Here is a 22279-nt window from a genome sequence, read left to right as displayed (position 1 = left end):
AGCCTTTGCTACCTCAGATGTTTTCCCCATAATAGTACCATCATCCAAATACCACGCGTGGAAGGGGAGGGTGCAATTGTCTCGTATACGTTGTGTGAGGGGGTGCAAGACAAGGGCGAACAATAGAGGTCCCAAAGGATCCCCCTGCTGGACCCCCGTGGACGACCCAATACATTCATTACCCACATACAGCCTAGCGGTTTGCCCATAAAGAAAATGTATCCAAGGAAATATAGATGGGCATCGAATCCAAACCTTCCGCAGAAGAGCTGTGCGATCCACTAGGTTGAAGGCATTGGAGAAGTTAACGGTAAGCATGGCGAAGGCCCCATCATTGTGAAAGGCGTTAAGGAACCTGTTCGCGCTATGGAGGATAGCTTCAGCCCCATCTGGTGTCCCAACCCCGAATTGATGATCCCCCAGGTACCCAACCATCTCTTTCCCTACCTTTTTCATCGCTGTCTTGGAAACCAGCCTACGCCAAATGGCCCCGACCGCAATAGGACGGATTCCTCCATCAGGTTTCAGCAAGGGGGTCAGAGGAGCGGAGGCAACGAACTCAGCAAGAGACCTGGGGCATAACCCCCCCCCCCCCCAAGAAGACATTGACTACCCCGGTGATGGCTAAAACTAAACCCGAGGAAGTTGAGGACCCCTCTCCACAAAAACTATCCAGTAAGTGTTGCGCCCTGAGCCCATCTCTCCCGCACGAAGTTCCTTTGGGGAATGACTTAATGCACTCCAAAACGCACTCCGCATCAACAGTTAAGGGTGCCTGAGGGATTGTGCCTGCCGGCACAACCGGAGGGGGCGTAACCGGGTGTTTATCCGCGAGGGCCTCCATAGTGGAGGGCCCAAAGGGGGCAACGCCAGAAGAGGTCAACACCTTGACCGCAGCTGTGAAATGACCATCTGCCACTTTACGAAGGCACTGCTTAACATTGGTTCGGCCCTCCCGACCTTCGGGAAACGGGTCGGACCCATTAACCACCCCTTTCTCCTTTACATCCTGAAAGAGGGAAGCAACTAGCTCGCTAATCCCTTCCTCGTCTTTCCAGACAGAAAGAGCCCGTTGGATGCTAGAGCACTGTAACGTTTTCCTGTTCTCGGACCGACGTTCCTGCCAATTGGCAGGGCGCACAACTTTTAAAGTACAGCGAGGCAACAAGAGTAGCTTAACCCAATATTCAACCGACCCAGGGGTAGCAATCACCTTCCGCATAGCCGACGTTAAGGCTTGCGCGAACGCCATTCGACAACTAGGAGGAATGCTCTTGACTGTCGTGATGGGAAGAGAAAAAACCCGCTCCAAAAGGGAGCCATCCACACCGACAGAGGCAATGCCTTCCCCTGAAGCCCCCCTCCCGAAACTTGCGGTTTGGGAATCCCCACAATAAAGTCCTCGGTCCCCCTCGAGCTAGGGACGAATTTGACAAGGTCATCAACATGATGACACCCCCGGCTAAGAGCATGCACAACCATGCACTCCCCACACAGCCAGTTGTTAAGCGTTTTCAAATTTTCTCCCACGTCCTCATATAAGTCGGGATCCTTAGCAATCGCATCCCGTAACGTATCTTTCCTGTTATCTGACTTGAGGTGGTCTCGTTGGAAGTGAGAGAGCAGTCTCGCGTATCCTTTGGACCCTACAAAACCATCTTTGCAAGAGTGGAAATTCCTGAAGGGGCAAGGCCTAACACCCTCAGGCCCTCCCCCCTGCACAACACCTTTCATCATACACCTAAGAACAATAACCCAACTCGAGTAAAGTAGGGGGATGCGCCAAAAACTAAAACTCCCTGCCAGGGAGGAAGGAGGGGGAGCAACCACGAGTTGCCCGCCCCGCTTACGGGGTTAGAACCTCACGCTTTAAGCCATGGTTGGTAGGGAGAGGTGCGAAAAGGAGGGATATGCGAAAGAGTAAGCTAGCCGAAGGGGGTGGGCAGAGGCCAAAAGGCTAGGGGGTTGTTCTAATCGTACTGTTCTAATGGTTCCGAATCGACAAAATTGTAAGGAATTGTAGGTCTGGATTGAGGATGATGAAAATTGGGGTTCTAATGGTTCCGAATCGACAAAATTGTAAGGAATTATGATTATGTTTATTTATTTTAATATTTAGAGTAAAATGACCAAAGTACCCTCATGTGGGGTCTACTTGATCAGATTTAACCATGAACACTATTTGAGTTAGGGTTAAAAGATGTAATGTGCAAGGGTTTGCAAAAATCGAGTTAGGTTTTTGTACTTTTTGAAGGTAAAGTATATAGTTTGCAATCTGGTGTCAACCGGTGACCTTTTGTAATTTACTCTATGAAAAATGAAAATGAATTATTAATATGATTATATGTCTCAACATCATATTTTCTAGTATTATAAACTAGTACTTGTTATTTATGAATTATGATGCTTTGAAAAAAGTATTTAACATAGATCATTTATGAAAATGATGTACTAATATGATTATATGTTTTAACATCATATTTTCTATATAATGAACCAGTGCTTGTTATTATGAATTATGATGCTTTGAGAAAAGTATTTAACATAGATGATTTAATATAAGTATGAACACAAATATCAACTTATATAAAGACAAAATTGCAAAAGGGTATAAGGAGTAACAAATTACTCATGGAAAATTGGATTAACTAGATCATTGGGCATAATGTTAAGCAGTTTTAGAAGTTTGACGAAGAAAACTGACGTTTCTAGGTTTATCATGAACCGTGACTACAAATAATTATGGGTATAAGTATCTCCAAATTTGAAGTTTGATGAAAGTTGATGGTTTGTTGGGCAGCTTATGGCACAAGGTAAGCCTATATGCCAGCTAGTGTTGGACACCCATAAAGGCATGTTGGCTTTAATTAATCAACTCAAAAGCACTGGTCAACGTGAGTTGGTTCAAAGCCCATGTGAGATTATATTCTCTAAGTTCATGAATTAATATTGATGAGATAACTATCTTATTACTTACACATGAGATATTTAATTAACATTGTACGGTCATAAGTTCTTCATGATGAGGGTTTATTCACCAGTTAATATATATGTTCAAAAATGTAATAAGGTGAATGAGATATTGATATTCAAAGTTGTGTGCATGCCATAGACTGACTATGTATGTACACTAGCTGATAATGTTCTTATAATGTTTATATTGAACTGCTAAGCTGGGTTGTGCTGACTAATTGCTTTTTACCTATGCATGACTGCACGTTAACCACATATCAGTCTTAAATATGCCATTTTAGAAAATGTATATTTCTTTAATTGTTTTAACTTATAAAAATCAACTTGTTGATTCATTTTTAGACACATAAAACATAAATAAAACTTTTAAAAGAAATGGAAAAAGAACTCTAATAACTGTTATCTAAGTCATGCAAAAACTGTTGAAATGTGTCTATTTTCAATTTAAACTAGATTTAATACCCGTGCGCGTTGCGGCACGGTACATCGCAAGCAAATATCGAATGAATTAGTCCAAGGGTTACGTTAACCATATGAAAACATGCGTTTCGACATATTTAATTGAACTCAATGTAATTTATATAAGCATTACGATTAGATCAAAACTTAAAGTAAATCAAATTTATACCGTACAATCATAACCCATTATATGTGACCCGAGTCATACATAGAAAATGTAACGGGTATAACGCAAAAGCAGACATGTATAATCAAAAAAGATTATTGACAACTTTTAAAAAAAGGGAAAAAAGAAACCACAATTTAACTTCACTCGGTTCGAAACAAGATTTACAAAACATCACCTAACTTGTTTCCCAAAAAAGTGTACGTCTAAACACACACCAACTCAAATTTATACCGAAACGTACATAAAAATATGAACGTAAAAATGCTTTTTTTTAAATGAAAATGTATTATATTTGACCTCACTCGTTTCCAGCAAATCGAATTTATACCGATACGTTCATAAAAATATGCACATGAAAAAAATAATTTTTCTTAAGTAAAAGAGGTATAACAGTAAGCTCAAAACAAATTATTAGTAAAAAACTTAATAGGTTAAATATGTTCGTAAAATTGTGCCAAGTAGCACAAATGCCAAATCATCGCCAGCGACCACCAACGTTAGAAGAGCTTGTAAAAATAAAATAAATAAAAAAGAAAAAATAACACCGAACAAAAAACATATGAAAAATCATGAACCACGCACGCCCGTTTCGGCGTGTTAATGCGAGAAATTAGACAGAAACTTAAAACGTAGAAAAAAATAACTAAGTCGATCTAGGACCCGCTCGTTGCGACGAACTTGTCAAACGTAGAAACATAGATGCGTTGCGACTGTCCTGTCAAACGGGAAAAAACAGACGAAAAAACGTTGAACCTCACACGCACATTGTGGCGTGTTGACTCGCAAAATTAAAACGAAACGTAGAACAAAAAGTATGAGGGGACCAAAGTTGAAAATAAAAAAGAATTGAGGTTAAATTGCAAAACTTGAAAAACTTTGGGTTAAAACTAAAAAAAATGTTAAAGGGGTTAAAATGTGAAAGATAAAAACTTTGGGTTAAAAGTAAAAAATACAATTTTTTTTTTTTCAAAAACTCCCATTGCATATATTACAACTACCTAAAAGCAACAAAATATTTCTAATTTATATATTGGAAATAAACGAATTGAATTATTATTATTTTCCCTATATTAATTTATAAGTTTACTTTGTGAGGTATTTTTACTATTATTTTTTTACAAGTTGATAATGCATAGTTTGACTTAGTTTACAAGTTAGGGAAGCACTTATAGGACCCATCAAGCATAATTTGAATTCTTGAGAGTTGATATGTTTCAAGTAGTTTTGTTTGTGGCAGTGCATGTTGGCATAATAAATATTTAATTAACTATTTATTTAGCTTAATTGATGGTATTTGTCGGTTTCAGAAGATGGTTATATTCTAAATATTTCTTACATGTAATTTATGTATTTATATTTTGTTATTATTTATTACTTAATTTTATAAAAACATAAATAGTTATTTTAAAGTTTTAAATGTAACATATTTTAAAATTATATTTTTTTAGTTTTTAATAAAGGAAAATGACCAACAAACTTTATCTACGCGTACATGTAGTTTCAAGTGTTTCTTATTCGTTTAATATGGTCCCACATTTTACATACTAAAATTGAAGTATAGGTAACTTAATTTTCTAGATTTCTAAACACATGTTACATTCGGATAGTTCACGTGGTTTACATAAATTACGTATATGATTACGAACCCGCCGCAAAGCGCGGGGTCCTTATTACTAGTTATTATTATTATTATTATTATTATTATTATTATTATTATTATTATTATTATTATTATTATTATTATTATTATTATTATTATTATTGAAATATAATAAACGAATTGAAATGAATAGTGATTTTAATATTATAATAATATATAGTTTTTTAATACTTTAATTATTTTGTTTTAGTATTACTATATATTACTATTACTATATATTATAATATTAAAATTACTAATTTCAATCCGTTTATTAATATTAATATATAATAAAATAAAATATATAGTAATAATGCCAAACCTATAACTCATATTAATATTTTCTAATGCATATTTTTTTTCATGATTGGACTTGTTATGATGTGGGCTGTTGCAGTGTTGTGGACTCAGGATCTTTTTGGGCTGGACTCGTTGATGTTTAGGGCTTTGTTTATATTCTTGAGAAGTTGATGGGCTAAAAGGGCTGATGGATTTAGGGCTGCCTATGCTGTTGCTATATAAAGGCTCAATGTTTCAGTTGAGAGTAGAGATCATCCAGAATTACCTACACACTTCGATTAGGGTATCTTGAGTCTGTGTTATTCTTCTTAGCCATGTGCGTCTTTGTTAAGCTCACAGATTAGTTCACATATTTTGTAATATGTGACTAGAAATAGATGGTCGTTTGTATGATTCTTTGATTCATTCTTGGTTTGTAAGATTTCAAGAATTTCATCTTGTTTTAGTCTTGAGTTGTGTAAATCTTGAGTTGTATCATAGATACTGATTTGATTGTACAAATTTGACAAAAACCTAAATAACTTAGATAATTAGGGTAAATAGGGTATAGTATCAATGAGAAAAATGTGGTTACACAGTGTTTGATTATACAAAGTGAGGGTAAATGCATACAAAGTGTTTGACTTAAGTTTTGAATTAAACTAAAGATGAACTATTGAAATTAAGAAAGGAAGACACATACTAAAAACACGAGAGTGTTGATCTATGTTACAAAGACAAGAAATGAGCAATCACATCCGGTTACGGGGTGCAGGACTTAATTGGTGAAAATAAAGTTTAATAGACTACAAAGTCACTGACCTACGGGGTGCAGGACTTAATTGGTGAAAATAAAGTTTAATAGACTACACAGTCACTGACCTAAAGCATGATCCGCATATACTTACATACCATCTGTTTAATCCTTAACCAAACTAACTAGAGTATACTGGGCATGATCGGGTGATGAACTCTAAACGTCTATCAAATAAGCGCAATAATTGTTATACTTTTAAATGCTCAAACATAATTATCTTTCAACTAAGTTGGTTGCAACATGTTAACTCAAATTTTCATAGTATTCAATATGTTATATAGATATAGCCTACATTAACTGATTGCCAAACATTAGCCGCTCATGAAGATGAAAAAGATATATCAATGTAAATAATTTTAGTCGTTTTCTCTTGACAGCTCAATCACAAAGCTAATTTAGCCCAATTATTCAGCCCATCACTTTAATCCGATGGACCCTTTATTGTTAAATCATACAGAGTCCAGTATAGAACCCAAATGATCTTCTTTTTATTGCAGTCACCGTCTTTAGGGGCTGTTTGGCAACTTTTGAATGATTAATTGCTGAACTATTAAGTGCTGAATTAGTAAGAGGTCTGAACCATTAAGAGCCAGTATAGTGCTTAACCATTCAGAGATAAATGTCTGACCAATTCAAATTAGCGGTCTTAACCATTCAGAGATAAATGTCTGACCAATTCAAATTGGCGGTCTTAACCATTCAGACTCTGTATAATACTTAACCATTCAGAGGCAAATGTCTGAACCATTAAGTGCTGAACCAGTATGAGGTCTAAACCATTAAGAGCCTCATTAAGAGGCAAACAAACAACCCTTAGTCTTGTACTCTTAAAAATATATCCATATCATATCTTATAATTAATTAATTAATTAATTTAATGATCATTAAAATACATTCAACTATGATTTGGTATATTTATATTTAAATTATGATCGCTAACTTCAAATTAATTTCATTATAAATTCCAATTAACAACTACACAATTGAGTTTATAAATACCCCACATCTTTTTTCCTGACTCATCGATCATTAGTTTATATCAACAATTTCCTTTAATACAAACTTTTTTTTGCATTTTTCTAGTATAAATTCATCTTCTTATGTAGTCAAATATACATATTTGTATAATTGTATCCGTAATTTCATTGGAAAACATGTGTTATGAGTTACCAATACTTTGATTATTACGATCAATGATGTCTTTAATTATTGGAAAACATGTGTTAGTGCACCATAAGTATATCCGTGTGATATTTCATCATGAACACAAAGTAGAAGAATAAAACATGATTGTAAAAACCCTGTGTAATCCATCTAATGTAAAGCATATCATCAAAGTTCAAACCTATAATTATATTACACAACTTATTCGCGTTTACATCTATGCACCAATCTTAGATATAACCATGTTTATAAAGATTTTTGAACGGATCAAAGAGCACCACAATCATAATCCATATGACTCTTCTGGTTTCGAAAGAGAATAATCATTAACAAAATACATATAAACTTCTTTAGACGTGACGGATTACTCGATAGCATGCCAATGAGGTATGTTTGCAATGACACTCGAATCACTCGGATCCTTCGTTGTCTTACAAACAGATTAAAAGCGTCCCCAACATGGTCCAAACCCAGTTGAGCCATATTTCTAGCCAACACAACCGCATCTTCTAGTGCTGCTGAACCACCTTGCCCCAAAAACGGACCCATGACATGCTTAGCATCACCAGCAACTATCACTGTTCCTCTAGAAAATGTGCCCGTTATCAAGTCCCATGGCGCACGATATCTTAAGCGTTTAAAAGACAACGACTTTGTCTCGGTGGTTTTAATCATTTCTTGAATTCCTTGGGGATAATTGCTTAGCAACTCTAGGGTGTTGTGTTGTATTACCTTTGGATCTTTCCAAATTCTCTCATCTGTTCATTAATTATCATAGTTGTAAACAAAAATAAGTTATGTAACATTTAAAATGAAATATATACAAAAATATAATAAAACATGATGCTAAACTACCTTTAAGAATGTACTGTTGTGTACAAAACCAGTAAACCAGTTTATTGTCAATGGGGATTCTACCAACAAGTATGTTGTCTTTCTTGAAACTAGTGAACTCATGAGCGAAGGAGTGACCATAGGGGTAGTTTGTTAAGCCTCTAACTTCACATAAAGGAAACGTCTTTATACGTTTGAGGTTAAGAAAATCAGCAACTATCGATTTGTCACCATCACAACCAATTACAACCTACAACAAGGAAGAAGCACTACATATCAGAGGACCTTCAGCGATGGATGGACGAAGCTGCCGGTGGTCCCTATGTGAATGTGATAGTCCTCAGCTGAAGGCTAATGGGGGAAAAGTGGCGTGGCTAAAGAATTCATCGATAAAATTTACCTAGATATCATCGACGGATTATCAATGCAAGACATCGTCGGACAATCATTGTTATGAAGTAGCAAAGGGAGGCGTCACCATCAGATCAACGAAGGATGAATCACCGACGGATCATCTACAACGACAAAAAAGTTTGGGACGAAATTTCATCCAAAATTTCATTTTCACAAATGCGGACCGATGACTAACTACATGTCGTCACAAAAAGAAAATATTGATCGACACTAATACTGTCCATGATGATTCAGCGCGGATCATCGAAGGACATTATGAAAGAGTATACATGTGTTTTGACTATCTATCGGTGACCCATAATAATATTCTCATCGCTGAAAATCAGTTTTCTAGTAGTGAAGTAACTTGCTTTCGCCGTAAGAATATTATGAGAATTGCTTTGGCAGTAAGGATATAATAAGAATCTGAAATTGCATTAAGATGATTTGGTTGTATTTTTTTTATATATACTCAAACCATGTTAATACCTTTGCAATAATTGAGCTTCCATCGATGAACCTAAGAATTGGTTTAGTAGTGTGTGGGTCTAATTTTATAGATTCAAGTTGGCAACCGAACTTGACAGTGGCCGTTGGAAGCGCAGCATAAAGAGTGTCTATAATATCCTTCCTTCGCAAGCAACGTGTTTCGCCAACACAATGGTACCTCAATAGACAAACAATTAAACAAATAAAAAGAATTAGCCCATAAGTTTTGTACACTTTAAATACTTATACTTATTAATTTACATATGCTACATAAATTACATAAAATGATTATGTAACTGCATAATCGTCTAACTATACATCTCTCTCATTTTATCTAACGTGCACAATTCAGTTTTGGTTCTGCATGCAAGAAACCCATAACACACACGTATATATTAGATGGTACATAAAAGATAATTTAAGAAGGGTAATGGATAAATAAAGACAGTTACACTACATTTAAACAAATCAACATATATGTCAATTTAGTGAAAATCATTTTTTTTACGTTTGCCCTTATTCTTTTATCGGAAATATAACTTAACGTTGTTGCTATTTTCATTAAGAAAATATTGGGTAAAATAGAAAAGACGAAAAGTAGGTGTATGAAGATATAAACCAGATTTACATTAAGAAAATATAAGTAGCTACTTTGTCATAACATATTTTAATCTACACTTACAATGAGATTTCTTGTTGTCTCTCCCCATCAAGCGATACAACTCTTTCCCTATACAAGGCCAAGAAGTACCATCTTATCATGTTAGTATCATAAACTCGTCAGCGAGAATATATACCAATAAGTTACGAATGTGATAATTGGCAACACATCATTACTTGAAAACTGAGTATTTTCGAATGAATATATACCAATAAGTTACGAATATGATAATTGGCAACAATCATGCTTGCAACTAAGCGACGGTTTCTATAGTCGCAAATCTTGTGTTTGCGGTCACCACTCAAAGAAATTGATGCGTGAAAGAATATTTTATAATTAATATATCAATCGACGTCTAAACAAACAAAAAATATAAATAAATTAAAAAAACATGTATCATTATTTCAATACGTGGGGTGAATTTGTTAGTCGACCTTGGTACAAGTAAATAACACACAAAAATGAGTATCAGGTAAATAACACATAAAAACATCGGTGTTTACTAAGTGAGCATAGCATGCCAAAAGGATGGGAAAGGTATGAGGAACCTTTGTAATTATCTATACGGCGAACACCAAAAGGATGGGAAAGGTATGAGGAACCTTTGAAAAGGGACAGCGGTGCGACGGAGGATATTCGCGACACCAAGCTGATCTAGAGCTCGCCATCCGTTTGGTCGGATTGTGATTGCTGCTCCAGTGACGTTCCTCAGACTTTCTGATCTCTCCATTACTACGCTTTTGATCCCTTTCTTGTGAAGAGCGAGGGCCGTTGCTAACCCGCAAATCCCTGCCCCGATTATTACCACTTGATCATCATACATCCCTCCTTCTTAGAAGGATTAAGTGTTTGTTTTCTAGGTGGTCGAGATCAATAATGATGTAAAGAAAGAAAAGGTCGATGTCAAACAATAGTAAGTCACTAAGTCTAAGAACGTCCAGAAAAATAAAGGAAAATGGATGTCTAACATATCATCAATATTTAATAATATAGTTACTATCATTATTATTATTATATGGAGATAAGTATAAACAATTTGTATCCATCTTTCTTGTACTCCAATTCCTAACCCATCAAGCGAATTTCACGAGGATTAGGGGCGGACGCGGACTCGTTCATTAAGTGGGTGTTTGGGATTCCTTTTCAAAAGTCCTTTTAGCCCCAAAAGTCCTTTTGAGAAGGAGAAGGAATCCCAAACATCATCTGAGAAGTACTTTTGAAGAGAAAAGGAATCTCAAACACCATGAAATAAGCTCTTCTAGCTCCAATTATGCCTTTAATTAGTCAAAATGGAGAAGTAAGAATTTCTTGCTTATTATTTTGAAAAGGACTTTTGAAGAAGGAGAAGTGGAAAAGGAATCCCAAACATGCCCTAAGATGATTCTGGAGATATTATTTTTGATTATGTTGTTTTTTTTTTCCGTTTCATTGGTATATGCAATGTTTTAAAAACCGGTAAATACCGGCCGGTTATACCGGTATTACCGTTTCTAGATGTAAATCCGGTACGAAACACCCCGGTAAATAAGTGAAACGGCATAAGGTTTGTACCGGCGGTAAAATCCGGTATACCGGTTTAAAACGTAATACCGGTATGGGCTCAGGGTTATTTTAGTTTGGATTGTTACTTATTTTTATTATATATATTACTTATCTAACGTAATTTTTATATATTATGATTATTTGTAACTAAAAGTTCTTATTTAATATTGTATGAAACGAAAATAGTTGATGTATTCAACACTCAAATGGCTTAAACATATCGTACACTTTCATTTAAAAGAGGTTGTTGGAAAATTGAATGATTTCCGATTATCTTTTGAATTATTTTTTATTATAGATTTACTTTTGGATCATCTTGTAATATGTAATTATGCATTTTTGGATTAACTTTTAAGTTGATGTTGTAATTTATGAAATTATTGAGGTAGCTAGTCAACCCGGTTGAACCGCTCGGTACAACCCGGTTCAACCGGTTGAACCATTTTTTAGCCTAATCCGGTTTGATTTAAAAACCGGTTTTTAAAACATTGGGTATATGTCAATAGGAATTGAAAAGTTGAGTTCGCTAATAACAAAACCCACTTTTATTCTTGTAAATATGTTGATGGATCGGTTCATCTATCCCTTGCTCGTTTTATAATAAAAAAAAATGTTATCGCTTGAAAAAAAGTAAACCCGTACTGTTTAGACTAGAGGGTATGAAGAGGCCCGTCGGCGCCACGTAGGAGTGGCTTGGAGGGGATGGACCTAGGGGGTGGGGGATGAACCCCTTTATGTATATATATGTATGTATGTATAGGTATATGTGAGAGGCAAGAGGAGAAAGGAGGACCGGCTACCCCGGCTGTGGGGTGCCGGTTGTGCCGAGCCGAGCCCCAGGGGGGCGGTGTGGGGACCGGCGCCGGTCCTAGCCGGGCCTCAGCCGGCCCCCATACCCTTTAGTCTTATAAGTGACCGCTTTTTTTAATTCAAATACTTTTAACTTGAAAACTTAAAAGGCAAGATGTATCATATGATTTTGGTGATCAGGTTTAAAAAAAAGAAAGAAAAAAAAAACTTCACTTAGAACTCCCAACTCTGTATTATACTAGGTGTTCATGAATAGTAGTTGATAAATTTTAAACATTTGTTATTATTTTTTGATAGTATTTTATTTATTCTTCAATTTGTTTTTCACTAATAAAAAGGAAATGATTGTAGGTCCAACTAGCGGTGGATCTAGTCGCCTAATCCTTGTGATACGAACAAACCCGGTTGTGCGGAATCTAACCGGGTAAGCAAACTGAGATCAAGACAAACACAAGACACAAAGATTCAAAGATTAACTGACTTATATATTCAGAAGAGTTTTTGGTACAAGATTACACAATATCAGACTCTCACTAAACTCTCCTGTGATCTCTCAGTTGTGTGTGTTCTCTCTATCTTGTGGCCGACGAAAGATAAGAAGCCGACGAAACACTACGACGAAATAACATGCAGCCGACGAAAGTCCACAGCCGACGAAAAACTCATGACGAAAGACATGGTCTTTCGTCATTCACATGTGCAGGAGGTTTTTCGTCAATGTGTATGATATCTTTCGTCAACAGCAGGTATCATGAAGGTTTTTCGTCATGCAAGTTGACCAGCTCTTCGTCTCACATGCATAAGTTATGTAATTCATCCTACGACATCATCATGGTGATGTCATGGTGATGTGTCATGCGGTAAACGGTTCGCGTCTCTTTGTGCTTCGCGTGTCGAACTCTGGGGCGCACGACAGAGGAATGTCGCAACATCGGTCTAGAGCCGAACCTAACCGAGTCGAACCGAATCGAGTCGAACCAAACCGAGTCGCGTCCACATAAAGTGTATCAACAAACTCCCCCTTGGACGCTACTCGTAAGGTTCAATTTCCATGTCGGAGGATCTTCAAAGTCTTCATGCGTCGTAAGTAGAAAGTGTATCAACAAACTCCCCCTTTCATTTAGGAAGTGTGTTAACAAACTCCCCCTTGAAATAAACTCTCCCTTGAGTTATGCTCGTGAATATTTTGATCTTCAATTCTTTAGATCCTTGTGGTGTTGATGATAGGTCAGCGGCAACTCGATCATTTTCATCTTTTGAGTGCCTCCACGTCGTGTCTTCATTCCGAAGTTAGTCTTCTAACACGTTCTCGTTGCCTTTAGCTGGTCCTGATGCCGCATCTGCACATACAGGAAAGCTAAACGCGTAATGAGAACAACCGCTTGGAATATAGTTAACATAAAAAAACAACACACATGTGACCAGTTTTCAATCAACTACCGTCCGACAGTTTGAAGTTTAACAAATTATTCAATTTTGGTTTTCAACTTTCAAAAACTTGCAAATTTCGACCGTTTATGAAGAATCAGTCATTTTGGTCTTGATCAGATTTCAGGTGTCGAAGACTCGAGTTCCAACATCGGGTAATCAAAGGAAATTAGAAATAAAATCTTTTTGGCTTTTATAAAGTTTATATTAAAACACACCTAAAATCTTTTTGGAATTTTGAATATTTCAAATGTAAAGACTGAAAGCAGTAAATAAATATATATAGAGATGCAGAAATTGAAAGCAGTAAGTAAATATTTACAGACATTCTTTTTGCGAGTTTCGAGGGTAAGAGAATCATATCAGTGTACGGTCACGCCAAAACGCTCTTGTTGTTCAGTTAGTTAACATTTAGATAAGCATCCTATAACGATTATCGGTATTGTTGTCCACATAAGCTCAACTTATCAGATCTAATCATGGCGAGGGGATACGTTAAAGTATGATTTATACTTACCGACCGGTGTTCATCCACACACGACACATTCCCGTATCAAGGTATGCACGAGAGTTCATCTTACTGGTGAGTATACCATATATCATCTGTTTTGACGTATATGAAAATGTGAGATACTCACTTATTTTGGATTGAAAACAAGCCCTATGTGATAGAATCACTTATTGATGAGGAACTTGATTTTCAGATGCATGTGGGCACAGGAGCAAGTCCGTGAACAGGTCAGTACAAACGTACAACAAAGAGACGAACTTGACTCCCGCATAAAAGTTGTGATATATTATCACTTATTTTTGTGGACATGTGATTGTTGATCACTTATTGAGGTCGTATGCAGTATGTACACGTATATATGGTATCATGGAAGATCTAGACTTCGTCTCCGTTATGTTTTGGTAAAAGAAACAACCTTGATACCCAGATGATAAACAACATAAAGACCACATATCTCAGAACCTCGGCAATCTCTCAAACGAAATTTCGGTACCAAGACCATATGCCAATGAGCGGTTCCCACACAGTCTTCAGTCGATCTTAAGTTTATATCACCCTGCACACTTTAAAATGATTGTGAGCCTACCGGTACATCTTATATAGAGCTGTTTATCGTTTTTCATTTAAGGTTTAAAGAGGTTTGGACAGACCACTGATGTACTATCATTTTCTCTTTTGCTCGCCAGGAAACTCATTTTTGTTTTTCTATTGTTTTTGTGTTTTTGAAATTTTTTGATGTTTTTGAATTTTTGAAATTTGGATTTACTCCCCCTAAAATGTAAAAACTATGATAAATTAAAAACACAAAGATATTTACAAAAACGATTTCCCGATGTCGGATTAACTCATGTTTTACCTCGATGCCATTTACCAAAGTTAATTTAAATCAAAAATGATTTAATGATTTATCGAATTTTAGAAAAATGAGTTGGCACTTTGGTAATCGGTGTGGACCAAAACAACATCAACGAGTTTCATATTGAAACGATCACGTGTGAGGTGATATTCGAAATCAACGTGTTTGGTCAAGGAGTGCTTATACGAGATGTTAATAAATCATAAAGCAGTTTAGATATCGACAAGACTAGGAGAGATTAGAAATTTAAAACCGTAATCCTGCAACTTCTTCGTGCATTGGCAGCAATCTGAGTGCTCTCCCAAACTGGATATCCACCCGATGTGGATTTCAAGGTCGATTTTCCAGCTGCCTCAATTAACTCAAAAATCTCTTCATAGCAACAAGATGATAAACCTCCGGGTCCGGCTCGTAAGTGGCAAATAGAGCATTTGGGAAAGCTTGTACACATCATCATTGGACAATCCATACATGATGTCTTCCACATTCTTTTGCACCAGCAAAGGTCTTCATCTTTCTCCTTTAGAAGTAGTGTGCGGTTGTTCAATCCACTCCAAGGTATCCGCACACCCGGTGTAGTTTGTTCAACAAACACATTTTCTTCAATCACACCGTAGAGAAAAGTACCCTACACGTTCATCTTGTGGACTTTGAACTTCTTGTGGAAGAAAAATCCATGAATCTTCAAAAGGCTTCAGACGTGCTGCAGGCGCGTACTTTTCATTGGAATCTTTCCTGTCGACCCGATCAAAAACCATAACAACAAAATTTTGGCACATTTTTCAACTTGTCGAATTTTTCAACTTCATTCAACCACATTCTTTCACCATCATTCCTTCATCGGAATTTTAATCTTCTTTTCTTTTTCCTTTCTCTCTATCAACGGCAACAATATTCTCCTAGATGTAACAATATTTCGGAGCCTTATGTCGCCGATCTTGTGCATGGACGCTCCACTATCAACAATCCTAAGACTATCAATAGTTCCTCCTGGAACATCCTGCACACTCATTCAGAGATTAGTTGGAGAGGGGGACCCAAGCCTTCACAGACTTGGGTCGTCTGTCATCATCGAGAATTGTGACATCCATTTCCCGATGACTCGGAATTGATGTAACTCTCCTTGAAACAATTTCTGATTTTGGTTTCCAAATCTGATGTAACAGACTGTGTTTGGACAAGCTCTGGTTTTAAAGCCTTTTCAACTTCTTTTCTTTGTTGTTTTTTCTGTTTCTTTTCTCGTTGTTTAACAAGACGAGGGTCCTGTCTTGGTGAAACAGATCTTTTATGGTAACTGTTACCATGGGGGGCATCAACTTTTGCCTTTCCCTTGGTGAGATATGGACAGTATCATAATTGTAAAAGCTTGATGATGAACTTCGTGATCTTGAGGTACTTGGTCCTACATCACAACAGTTTGTGTGTTGTGTGTAGTTGTTTTGACTATTTCTTTTCAAAATTTTATTTTGCATAACAAAATCTGTGTTGGATTTGTTTTCAAAAGATTCAATTTTATCCATCCCTCGGGATTTCACGAAGTTTACCTTCTGAACCTTTTTCTTGTTTTGGCTCTGTTTGCCTTTTCCATTTCTTTGGTGAGCGTGACCTTGCTTTCGTTGATTGTGTTGTGGTTGCAATTTTTTGATTCCCATATTTCTTTCTAACTTTGGATTTTGGGATAGGAGCACACTGAGTTACTACAACTCCTGGGCTCGACTTCCCAAAAACTTACTGGTAGAATCTTCAAAAACTTTATCAATCAAGGATTGATTGACATTCTTGATTGGGAAATCCTTGTCTGAATAGATTTTATCAGATCCAATCAACGTGTAAAGCAAATTCACACTTTCACAACTTTTAGACTCTTACGCAGACGTGGACTCATCCAGAACAGTCTTAGCAGGTTTTGCGGGAGGATCACATAGAATATGATTCTCAGGAGGTATGTCCTCTTCTTTGATTACCGCATCAGACTGTGCTGAGTTAGTATAATCGGATTCATCATCTGAAGAATCAGCATCCTCAACAATGACTGGAGGATCCTGATTTTGTTCAGTAGTTGATACATCCGTATCTGCTGACACATCCGAATCTGATGATACTTCCATTTTGTATCCAAGTCCGGTTACAAATTCTTCAATGTCTAAAGGAACAGATTGTGCAAAATGAGTTTTATTTTCCTCATGAGGCATTGCGTCATAATTGTGTCTAATCGGTGGTGGACATTTTTTATATCCAATGCACGTGACATCCTTTTTCTCTTTCTGAACATCGATGATGTGATCCAACACATAACTAGAATTATAATAACTATTTAGCTTAAGCTGGATCGCCTCACTTTCACACTTTACACAGGCTAACTCTTTTTGCATGACCTCGTGATGATTGATATAACAGTTTATGTCAGTTTGTTTTCTTGAAACCATTTTAGTTAGCTCGGTTTATCTTTTCTCAAATTGTCAATCATCGTTTTAAACTCTTTTTCATGGTTTTCATAAAACATGTTAGCCTTTTTGCATTTCGAAAGATCCACGATCAAACTTTGATTGTGGATAAATGTCACGTCATACTTGCTTTGCAAATCGTCATATTTGCTTTGCAAATCCGACGATTTGGCATTTAACTCAACACAACTATCATACCTATCAGAACTTGGTTCATCGACACATACCTGACTGGATTCGCTCTCAGATAGTGACTCATTTGCCTCAGAATCAACAACCTCCCTTGTTGATTCATATTCCGATCCATCCTTGCTTGAACTTGAACTTGTACCATCTTCAACTAAGCTTGTAACATCTTCAATTGAGCTTATAACATCTTCAACTGAGCTACCGTCATGTTCAGAACTGTCATCATTTCCCGAGGATTCACTATTGCTGGCATCCTTGACAATTTTGGCATAAAACGCCTTTTTTGTTTGACCATTGTAGTTTGGATCAAGAAATGATGGTACTCCAGTAGACCGATAGCTTTGCTCTGAAGCAACTGGTTGTGGTGTTCCGTACATATCGGTTGCTGAACCCTTTCTCGTATACGTGTTATTTGACGGTGTGGGAGATTCGGCCCATGATGGCGATAAACCCGTGCTTCTATACTTGCTCTCCGTATTAGATGGAATACCCCACCAATCTAAACTCATTTTTGGATGTATGATGATGAAAACCTTCTTAAAAATCTCAAAACAAACTGTTAACAATAAATTTGAAAGCTTCTGTTAACAAGTGTAAGAGTGACCCACGAAAGACTTGGTCTTCGCGAAAGACTCAAACCGACGAAGAAGTGGGTTTTTCGTAAGTGACCAAATGACGAAACACTAAGGTTTTTCGTAAAGGACAAAGTGACGAAAAATATGGTTTTTCGTCTAGACCAAGTGTGACGAAAGATTTATGTTTTTCGCGAAGGATCACACCGTCGAAGTACTGGTTATGCGTCAAAGACCAAAGTGATGAAAGATGGTTTTTTTTTAAATAATAATCTTGACGAAAAGATAGAGTTTTTTTTTGACAAATGTGTACAGACAACTTGTTTTAGATATTTTGAAAGACAAAATCAAATCTTTTTATCTCTGACACAAAGAGCTGTTAAGGCACAATAGTCAAGCAAACATCACTCTATGAAACACTATTGTCAAACATACATCATGCCTTGGACAGAAAATTCAAACAATTATATTATAATCACAAACACTTCAATAATACTTCAACAAAGATCAAACACAAACATATATGAAGAACAATAAGAACAGTTTGAAGATCCTGATGAACTACTTGATGATTCCGGCCAAAATTTTCACCGGAGAAATTTTCCGAACACGAAATTTTGCTTAAACTTTCAATAAAACCGACTTTAACATGTAGACATGTAATATACCAAGTTTTTTGATAAAACTTATAGCAAACAACAAGATATTCACTGATTTTTCAACAATTTTCAGAAAAAATATAACTTTTTCAAGAACAAAATCTGAAAATCAAGAAAAACGACTCGGTTTTAACAAGGAAGAGAGCCTTGGCTCTGATTCCACTTGTAGGTCCAACTAGCGGAGGATCTAGTCGCCTAATCCTTGTGATACGACCAAACCCGGTTGTGCGGAATCCAACTAGGTAAGCAAACCGAGATCGAGACAAACACAAGACACAAAGATTCAAAGATTAATTGACACTTATATATTCAGAAGATTTTTTGGTACAAGACTACACAATATCAGACTCTTACTAAACTCTCCAGTGATCTCTCAGTTGTGTGTGTTCTCTCTATCTTGCGCTCACTTGTGTCTCTGGTCCTTCTGTCTTCATCCTGCAGCTCGACGAAATACTTGTGGCCGACGAAAGATAAGAAGCCGACGAAACACTACGACGAAATAACATGCAGCCGACGAAAGTCCACAGCCGACGAAAGACTCATGACGAAAGACATGGTCTTTCGTCATTCACATGTGCAGTAGGTTTTTCGTCAATGTGTATGATATCTTTCGTCAACAGCAGGTATCATGAAGGTTTTTCGTCATGCAAGTTGACCAGCTCTTCGTCTCACATGCATAAGTTATGTAATTCATCCTACGACATCATCATGGTGATGTCATGGTGATGTGTCATGCGGTAAATGGTTCGCGTCTCCTCGTGCTTCGCGTGTCGAACTCTGGGGCGCACGACGGAGGAATGTCGCGACGTCGGTCTAGAGCAGAACCTAACCGAATCGAGTCGAACCAAACCGAGTCGCGTCCACATAAAGTTTATCAACAATGATAAATTTAAGTATTTGCTTTTTAATTTTTAGTAGTACTTAATCTATTATTTAACTTGATATTTTAGTAAGAACTTGCGTACGTTTAACTTTTAAAGAAATTCTAGATCCGTATCTATCTTTATTTATTTTATTAACATTTCAAGTTATTTGTCTGCGCATTGTGATGGTGCGTGACTGTAGGCATTGGATCGATATCGGTTCATTTTGTTACAGTACCGCTACAATACAAATGTGTCTGCGTTGATAAATGAATATCAATATGGGCACCCGTTTTGTTCAATACAGTACGGTAGCCTTACGGTATCAGTTATCAGAAAAAAAAACAACAAAAAATATTAACCGGTACCGAAACCGATGTTGTTTAGTAAGTGGCCAATACTATAATATATTCATGAAACAAGTATAAATATCTTGGAACGCATCAAAGATCACCACAATCATAATCCATATGACTATTCTGGTTTGGAAATAGAAGAAATAATAACATGATCCATAATATCCTCTTTAGACGCGAAGAAGAAACCAACAACGTGCCAATAAGGTAAGCTTGCAGTGATAGTCGAACTACTCTGATCCTTCGTTGTCTTACAAACTGGTCAAATGCTTTCCCAACTCTATGGACAATGACTTTACTTCCGCTCTCAACATGGTTTAAACCTACTTGAGCCATATTTCTAGCTAATACAACCGCGTCTTCTAGAGCTGCAGACCCACCTTGTCCCAAAAAGGGACCCATGACATGCATAGCATCGCCAACAACCACCACCGTTTCTTTGAAAAATGTCCCCATTAGCAAGTCCCATGGGTGACGATATCTTAAGTGCGTAAAAGACAATGAGTTCATCTCTACATTTTGAGCCATTTCTTGAATTTCTTGGGGATAGTTGCTTAGCAACTCCATGGTGTATTGCCGTATTACCTCAGGATTTTTCCAAATTCTTTCATCTGTTTATCATAGTTATAAAATGAAATAAGCCATTGTAACCATTGAAGGGAATGTTAGTGAGATATATCAGACAAAATATATTAGTTAGGGTTTATTGTATAACATATACCATAATTAGTATATTATATTTGATCAAGTTTCCTTTCTAATTATTCTCATTGTACTTCTATATATTATTGATCAATAATATTTAATTTTCGACATGTTTTCATGATGATAAAGGACCTTTAGGAATGTATGGCTGCGCAGAGAACCAATAAATCATGTTATTGTCGATCGGTAATCTACCCACAAGCATGCCATCTTTCTTAAACCTAGTAAACTCACGACCGAAGGGATGACCATGTGGGTAGTTAGTTAAGCCTCTAACTGCAAATATCGGGAACATCTTTGTAGGCTTGAGGTTAAGGAATTTAGCAACAATCGACTTGCCACCATCACAACCAATTACAACCTACAACAACCAAGAAGTATAGTTATTTTAATGAAATCATGCAGTAACTTGCATAATTGGCCAACAACATTGATCTGATATATGGACATATGTTTAATACCTTTGTACTAATTGTGTTTCCATCAATGAACCTAAGAATTGGTTTAGTAGTAAATGGGTCTAATTCTATAGATTCAAGTTCGCAACTAAACTTAACGATGGTGGGTGGAAGTGCAGCATAAAGAGTGTCTATAATATCCTTCCTTCGCAAGCAACGTGTTTCACCAACACAATGATACCTCAATACACAAACAATAAAAAGATTAGCCCTTCAAGTTTTTTTAGATGACAAAGATAAAATCCTGTCAACCTGATTTTTTTTTATTTTAATTTATATTGCATATCAATAATAATTTAAGGTGACAATTTTGCAATAAAAAGGTAAAAATGTCGGTATAATAATTACAGTTTAATTATATAACCTTGTGTTAATTTCAATTTTACACTACAAGAAATTAGGGTGTTTACCCACACATAATTTACCTACACATGTAAATGTGTGGGTATTTACCTACACATGTTTGTATATGTGTGGGTAATGGTTGATAATATATTTTAATAAATGATTAACACTTAATATGTGTTGGTAATGGATTTTAGCCACACTTGGTGTTGGTGGGAAAATTTCCCCCCAAAATTGGCAATCAATTAAATATTAAATTACCTACACATGTGGCAAATTTTCTTCATTTGTAGGTAAATTATCTACACATATGTAAAAACCTAATATATGTGTAGGTAAATGATTATGTTTGCCAACACATAATTTTTTTTTTAAAAAATACGTAGATAAACTAAGTTAATATGTATTTATTTTATTTTTTAAAAATGACGTGGCAAATTAAATGGCTACACATTTTTAAATGTACAATATGTGTAGATATTAGATATATATAAAATAAGTAAATATATATTTTTTGATGATGTGGCAAAACAAATATCTACACATACTACTACAAAATTGGGCAATTGTTACCAAAATTTACCCAAAAAAAACCATAGTAAATTTAGCCATCAATTTTCCACGACGAAGTAAATTAAGCGTATTTGACATGGCATGGTAGCTA

At 36.2% G+C, this 22279-nt stretch overlaps 3 protein-coding genes across 3 annotated transcripts; all 3 read right to left on the bottom strand.

Moving 5' to 3' along the window:
- Positions 1-7665: 7665 nt before the first annotated feature.
- Positions 7666-10729, bottom strand: LOC110936046 (monooxygenase 1). The gene is made up of 5 exons (XM_022178398.2): positions 10480-10729; positions 9899-9946; positions 9217-9394; positions 8356-8584; positions 7666-8258 (listed from the first exon to the last, which is right to left on the bottom strand). The coding sequence occupies exons 1-5, from the start codon at positions 10698-10700 to the stop codon at positions 7768-7770; spliced, it is 1167 nt and encodes a 388-aa protein (XP_022034090.1). The 5' UTR covers positions 10701-10729; the 3' UTR covers positions 7666-7767.
- A 6726-nt stretch (positions 10730-17455) lies between these two features.
- Positions 17456-18166, bottom strand: LOC110933156. The gene has a single exon (XM_022176390.1). It carries the CDS (start codon positions 18164-18166, stop codon positions 17456-17458), a length of 711 nt encoding a protein of 236 aa, XP_022032082.1.
- A 1995-nt stretch (positions 18167-20161) lies between these two features.
- On the bottom strand, positions 20162-21937 carry LOC110936047 (monooxygenase 1). Its single transcript, XM_022178399.2, has 3 exons — positions 21274-21937; positions 20945-21173; positions 20162-20718 (listed from the first exon to the last, which is right to left on the bottom strand). The coding sequence occupies exons 2-3, from the start codon at positions 21105-21107 to the stop codon at positions 20195-20197; spliced, it is 687 nt and encodes a 228-aa protein (XP_022034091.2). The 5' UTR covers positions 21108-21173; positions 21274-21937; the 3' UTR covers positions 20162-20194.
- Positions 21938-22279: the final 342 nt, after the last annotated feature.

Source organism: Helianthus annuus, chromosome 4 (assembly GCF_002127325.2).
Source record: "Helianthus annuus cultivar XRQ/B chromosome 4, HanXRQr2.0-SUNRISE, whole genome shotgun sequence".
NCBI lineage: Eukaryota > Viridiplantae > Streptophyta > Magnoliopsida > Asterales > Asteraceae > Helianthus > Helianthus annuus.
Note: the sequence above shows the minus strand (reverse complement) of the source record. Positions and strands in the feature narration are given on the sequence as shown.

What these genes read in the sequence shown, in the direction of transcription:
- LOC110933156 (XM_022176390.1), bottom strand. Translation starts at nt 18,166, where the DNA reads ATGAGTTTAGATTGGTGGGGTATTCCATCTAATACGGAGAGCAAGTAT.
- LOC110936047 (XM_022178399.2), bottom strand. Translation starts at nt 21,107, where the DNA reads ATGTTCCCGATATTTGCAGTTAGAGGCTTAACTAACTACCCACATGGT. An exon ending in GCAGCCATACATTCCTAAAG is followed by an intron (nt 20,719 to 20,944) that starts GTCCTTTATCAT and finishes TATGATAAACAG; the next exon opens with ATGAAAGAATTTGGAAAAAT.
- LOC110936046 (XM_022178398.2), bottom strand. Translation starts at nt 10,700, where the DNA reads ATGTATGATGATCAAGTGGTAATAATCGGGGCAGGGATTTGCGGGTTA. An exon ending in ACCGCTGTCCCTTTTCAAAG is followed by an intron (nt 9,947 to 10,479) that starts GTTCCTCATACC and finishes GGCCTTGTATAG; the next exon opens with GGAAAGAGTTGTATCGCTTG. An exon ending in AGACAACAAGAAATCTCATT is followed by an intron (nt 9,395 to 9,898) that starts GTAAGTGTAGAT and finishes TTGTCTATTGAG; the next exon opens with GTACCATTGTGTTGGCGAAA.